The sequence below is a fragment of the Onychostruthus taczanowskii genome, unplaced genomic scaffold (genome assembly GCF_017590055.1).
Source record: "Onychostruthus taczanowskii isolate IOZ18803 unplaced genomic scaffold, ASM1759005v1 scaffold586, whole genome shotgun sequence".
Classification (NCBI taxonomy): Eukaryota; Metazoa; Chordata; class Aves; order Passeriformes; family Passeridae; genus Onychostruthus; species Onychostruthus taczanowskii.
Genome location: NW_024503524.1, coordinates 1 through 5966, shown reverse-complemented (window position 1 = coordinate 5966; position 5966 = coordinate 1). Strand labels below are relative to the sequence as shown.

General features: G+C 53.5%; 2 protein-coding genes across 2 annotated transcripts in view; both read right to left on the bottom strand.

Annotated features, from left to right (window-relative positions):
• The window catches only part of CNOT3 (CCR4-NOT transcription complex subunit 3), a gene marked incomplete at its 3' end in the record, with an annotated part of 6495 nt that extends 5282 nt beyond the window's left edge, over positions 1-1213 (bottom strand). The window contains exon 1 of the mRNA XM_041418214.1: positions 458-1213. Within this exon, the coding sequence (XP_041274148.1) occupies positions 458-705 (248 nt within the window). The remainder of the gene's footprint in view (positions 1-457) is intronic.
• Positions 1214-1398: 185 nt separating this feature from the next.
• On the bottom strand, positions 1399-5962 carry PRPF31 (pre-mRNA processing factor 31; the record flags this gene model as incomplete). The annotated part of the gene is made up of 7 exons (XM_041418215.1): positions 1399-1954; positions 1987-2085; positions 2165-2293; positions 3748-3820; positions 4198-4325; positions 5638-5727; positions 5804-5962. Coding segments are annotated over 7 exons (807 nt in total), but the record flags the coding sequence as incomplete, so codon positions are not given.
• Positions 5963-5966: the final 4 nt, after the last annotated feature.

Here is a 5966-nt window from a genome sequence, read left to right as displayed (position 1 = left end):
GATGCCCTACATCCCCTATAGGCCCCTAAAGAACATGCTCAAGATGCCCTACATCCCCTATAGGCCCCCATAAACCCCTACAACCCCCTCAGGATGCTCTACATCCCCTATAGGCGCCTATAGAATTCCTTAAGAATATTCGACATTCTCTATATGCCCCTATAACCCCTCAGGATTCCCTATAGACCCCTACATCCCCTATAGGCCCCCTCAGGATGCCCCACATCCCCTACATCCCCTATAACCCCCTCAGGATGCCCCACATCCCCTACATGCCCCTATAACCCCTTCAGGATGCTCTATAGACCGCTAGAGGCCCCTATAACCCCCTCAGGATGCCCTATAGACCCCTAGAGGCCCCTACAGAGCCCCCTCAGCGCCGCCCCTCCCCCCCCGCCCCCTCAGGGCCCTCCCGGCGCCGCCGCCGCTCCCCGCCCCCTCCTCTCCCCGCGCTCACCGGAGGCTCGCGAGGCGGCCCAGGCGCTCCCGGCCGGCCGGGGAATGGCGATAATGTCGCGATAGTGCGGCGGCGATGTCGCGATAGTGCCGCGATAGGCGGGGGTCGCCGCCGCCGCCGCTTTTTCCCCCGCCCCCCCTTCGTTCGTTCAGCGCCGACTCGGCCTCAGCGGCATCCAAGATGGCGGCGGCTCCCTCAGGCTTGCCGCCCCGCCCCGTCCGCGCGCCCCGCCCCGCGGCGAGCCCCATTGGCAGAATCGCACGCCCGTCAGCGAAAGGCGCACGGTGATTGGGTAAGATCAGAGGAGGGCGGGACGAAATGTGGCGCTGTCCCGCCTCCTCACAGGGCTGTCAATCAACGCACCGTTGCACTCCCGTTGGCGGCGCTGTGTTTATAGAGGAAAAGGGGCGGGATGCGGCCAAAGCTACGCCCATAAGGCGTACAAGGCTCCTTCTCATTGGTCAGAAACGCCGTCACTCAGAGCGTGGCGGGAGTGGGCGCCGCCTTCGCTGATTGGCCGAGCCATGTCGCGAGGGGCGGCGCCACGCGCGAGTCTCTTCTCCTGTTGGCTGTTTCTTCGCGAGGGGGAGCCAATAACCGCCGGCCGCACGCAGGGGGCGTGGCCAACGAGCTGAGATGTCACTCAAAGTGGAGGCAGCCAATAGGAGGCTGAGGTCAGGCAAGGGCCCGCCCAGGTGGGCGTGGCTTCCCAAAAATTCCCCCCAAAATCCGCCCAAAAACCCCAAATCTGCCCCAAAACCCGCACTGAAAACCCCAAAATCCGCCCCAAATCCTTCCAGAACCATCCAAGAGGGAACCCCAACATCCAGCGCCCCCGAAATCCCACCCAGAACCCCCCAAAAAGGTCCAGGACCCCCCGAATCCGCGACCCCCCACCCTCAATTTCCCACAAAACTCCCCCAAAACGCTCCAGTAAAAAAAATCCAATATTTATAGAAAGTTCAGGAAACAAACACAAATAGGGGACTGGGGGGGGGGAACCCCAGAAATTTGGGGGTCCCAGCGGGGTGGGGACCCCACTTTTGTCACCCTGGAGCTCGAAGACCCCCAAAAATTCCTCAAAACCCCTCAAAAACTCCCCAAAACCCCAAATTCTGATGGATATGGAAGAACTGGGGGGGATTTGGGGGTTCCCCAGGAATTGGGGGGGGGATTTGGGGGTCCCGGGGGTCTCATGGGGGGGGGGGACCCCAATTTTATCCCTCTTGAGCTCGAGGACCCCCAAAAACTCCCGAAAATGCCCCAAAACTGCTCCAAAACCCCAAATTCTGGTGGATATGGAGGAACTGGGGGGGATTTGGGGGTTCCCCAGGAATCTGGGGAGGGATTTTGGGGGTCCCGGGGGTCTCAGGGGGGCGTGGGGACCCCACTTTTTTCGCCCTTGACCTTGAGGAACTCGGCCATGCTGGAGAAATATTTCTGGTTGGCCTCGGCCACTTTCTTCTCGGCCGCCTGCGGGTTCACGATCTCCAAGCCCTGCGGGCAAACCCCCCGAGCCCCCTCCCCACCTGCAGGGGGGTGAAGGCCACGCTTGAGGCCGTGCCCGAGCTCCTGTCCCGGATCGTGGATTTTCCGCCGTACACCACGCTCTGCTTCTGCAGTGTCCTCTGGGGAGCGATAATTAGCGGTTAACGACGCTAATTAGGGGCGGAAGGAGTTAACTAAGCTGAAGGGGGGCTCAGGCACCTGCAGGGTTTTGCTGATCCGGGCCTTGGTGGCCTCGTTGACCTGGGTCTGGCGCACGCGGCCGCTGCCGGCCTTGCCCAGGTGGCCCAGGCTGAAGCCCAGGTCCTCCTGGTAGGCGTCCTCCTCGATCTGAGGGGAAAACGGGGGGAAAAATGAGAAAAATGGGAAAAATGAGTGAAAAATGGGATTTGGGGGGGTTAAAATGGGGTTAAAGGGGGAAAAATGGGGTATAGGTGTCCCAGGAGGCCCAGGCCGAAGCCCAGGTCCTCCTGGTAGGCGTCCTCCTCGATCTGAGGGGAAAACGGGGAGAAAAATGAGAAAAATGGGAAAAAATAGGTAAAATAATGGGATTTGGGGGGGTTAAAATGGGGTTAAAGGGAGAAAAATTGGGGTTAAAGGAGGAAAAATAGGGTTTAAGGGTCCCAGGAGGCCCAGGCTGAAGCCCAGGTCCTCCTGGTAGGCGTCCTCCTTGATCTGAGGGGAAAAAACACAGTTAAACATGGGTAAAACAGAAAAAAATAGGTAAAAATGGGTAAAATAATGGGATTTGGGGGGTTAAAATGGGGTTAAAGGGGGAAAAATTTGGGTTAAAGGAGGAAAAATAGGGTTTAGGGGTCCCAGGTGGCCCAGGCCGAAGCCTGGGTCCTTCTGGTAGGCCTCGTCCTAGATCTGAGGGGAAAACAGTAAAAAATGGGATAAAAAATGGGGAAAATAGGTAAAAATTGATAAAAATAGGTAAAAGAATGTGATTTGAGAGTGTTCAAATGGGGTTTAATGAGGAAAATTTGGGTTACAGAGAGGAAAAATTTGGTTTGGGGGTTACAGGTGGCCCAGACCAAAGGCCAGGTTTTCCTGGTAGGCCTCTTCCTTGAACTGAGGAAAAAATTGGATTAAAAATTGGAAAAATTGGTAAAAATGGGTGAAAATTGGTAAAATAATGGGATTTAGTCATGGTAAAATGGGGTTTAATGAGAAAAATTTGGGTTACAGAGAGGAAAAATTTGGTTTGGGGGTTACAGGTGGCCCAGACCAAAGGCCAGGTTTTCCTGGTAGGCCTCTTCCTTGAACTGAGGAAAAAATTGGATTAAAAATTGGAAAAATTGGTAAAAATGGGTGAAAATTGGTAAAATAATGGGATTTAGTCATGGTAAAATGGGGTTTAATGAGAAAAATTTGGGTTACAGAGAGGAAAAATTTGGTTTGGGGGTTACAGGTGGCCCAGACCAAAGGCCAGGTTTTCCTGGTAGGCCTCTTCCTTGAGCTGAGGGAAAAATTGGATAAAAATTGGGAAAAATTGGTAAAAATAGGTAAAAATGGGTAAAAAATACATAAAAGAATGGGATTTTGGGGTATTGAAAAGGGGTTTAATGAGAAAAATTTGGGTTAAAGGGAGGAAAAATGGGGTTTGGGAGTCCCAGGAGGCCCAGGTCCCCCTGGTAGGGCCTCTTCTTTAATCTGAGGGGAAAATGGGATTAAAAATGGGGAAAACGGGAAAAAACGAGTAAAAGACGGGATTTTGGGGTCCCAGGAAGGTAAAGAATGAGATTTGGGGGATTTAATTAGCGCTAATTAGGGTTAATTACCTCCCCAAAGCTCATCCTGTTGGCCTGTTTGCGGATCTCGGTCAGCCCCAGGCGCTCCTTCATCTTCCGGTAGCTGCGTTAATTAGGGACTAATTAGGGGTTAATTAGGAGGTATTTAGGGGTTGGTTAAATGGGGAGCAATTAAGGTGTTAATTGGGGGTTAATTGGGGGTAACTACAGAGTTGATGTGGGGTTAATTCGGGACTAATTGGGGTTTAATCATTAAATAATCAGGGGGCAATCAAAGATTTTTTAGGGCTTAATTGGGGGCATTAATCAGGGATTAATTGGGGGTAAATCAGGGATTAACAACACCTTAATTAGCCCTTTATTAGAGCGTTAATTACAGCTGAACTGGGATTTACCTGGAACCTCGCTTAGCACTCAACCCCTGACTAACCAGGAGATGATTAAGGATTAATTAAGGCTAATTAACACTAATTAACTCACCGCCGGCCCCCCCTCTTCTTCCTCTGCCCGTCCAGCGGCGCCGGCAGCGGCTTCACCTGCTTGACCGGGGGCGGCTCCTGCCACTTGTCGAACTTGCGCTCGATCTCCTCCTTCAGCTCGTACCCCACCTGGAAATTTGGGGATTTTGGGGCAATTCCCAAAATTGTGGGGAAATTCCCAAAATTGTGGGGAAATGCCCAAAATTTTGGGGGATTTGGGAGGAATTTTTTGGGATTTTTGTGGGATTTTAGGGGCTCCTGCCACTTGTCGAACTTGCGCTCGATCTCCTCCTTCAGCTCGTACCCCACCTGGAATTCCCAAAATTTTTAGAAATTTTGGGACAATTCCCAAAATTCTGGGGGGATTTTGAGGGGATTTAGGGGGAATTTTGACTTCTCCCACCTGCAGAACCCACTCTGCACCTCCTCCACCTCCAACCCCACCTGGAATTTTGGGAATTTTGGGGTCCTGGAATGGTTTGGGAGGTGCTGGGGGGGATTTGTGAGAATTTTTGGGGGGATTTTGAGGGGATTTCGGAGGAATTTGGGAAATTTTAAGACTCCTCCCCCTGCAGCCCCCACCCTGCACCTCCCACCCCACCTGGAACTCCCCGAACCCGAGCGGATTTTACAAATTTGGTGCCTCCCAAAATAACTTCAGGGTCCCCCCACCCCCTCCCAAAATAACTTCAGGGTCCCCATGCCCAAAATTTTGGGGGATTTGGGAGGAATTTTTGGGGATTTTTGTGGGATTTTAGGGGCTCCTGCCACTTGTCGAACTTGCGCTCGAGCTCCTCCTTCAGCTCGTACCCCACCTGGAATTCCCAAAATTTTTAGAAATTTTGGGACAATTCCCAAAATTCTGGGGGGATTTTGAGGGGATTTAGGGGGAATTTTGACTTCTCCCACCTGCAGAACCCACTCTGCACCTCCTCCACCTCCAACCCCACCTGGAATTTTGGGAATTTTGGGGTCCTGGAATGGTTTGGGAGGTGCTGGGGGGGATTTGTGAGAATTTTTGGGGGGATTTTGAGGGGATTTCGGAGGAATTTGGGAAATTTTAAGACTCCTCCCCCACACAAAACCTGCACTCCACCTCCACCACCTCACGCCCCACCTGGAATTTTGGGAATTCCAGGAATTTTGGAGATCCTGGAAGGGTTTAGGAGATTCTGGATTGGATTTGGAAGAATTTTTGGGGGGATTTTGAGGGGATTTCGGAGGAATTTGGGAAATTTTAAGACTCCTCCCCCACACAAAACCTGCACTCCACCTCCACCACCTCACGCCCCACCTGGAATTTTGGGAATTCCAGGAATTTTGGAGATCCTGGAAGGGTTTAGGAGATTCTGGATTGGATTTGGAAGAATTTTTAGGGTCCCCCCACCCCCTCCAGGACAATTTTAGGGTCCCCCCACCCCCCGGAGGATTTTGGGGTCACCTTTCCGTCCTGGCTCTCGTGGAAGCTGTCCACCCGGGCCGCCAGCGTGCACTTGGCCGCCACCAGCCGCGCCGCCTTCCTCCTCAGGTCCTGCAATTCCCGGCGTTACCGGGGGGAGTCCCCGCAGATTTTGGGGTGATTTTGGGGGTTTTTGGGGGCCACGCACCGGCGGCAGGGACTGCACGATGTCGCTGTGGTAGATGAAGCCGGTGTGGGGCAGCACGGAGGTGGAGGAGAAGCCCGAGAGCGTTCGGCGCTGGGCGCCCAGCAGGAGGATGTTACAGGCGGGCAGCTTGGACAGGGGGGTCAGGCCCCCGGCCACGCCTGGA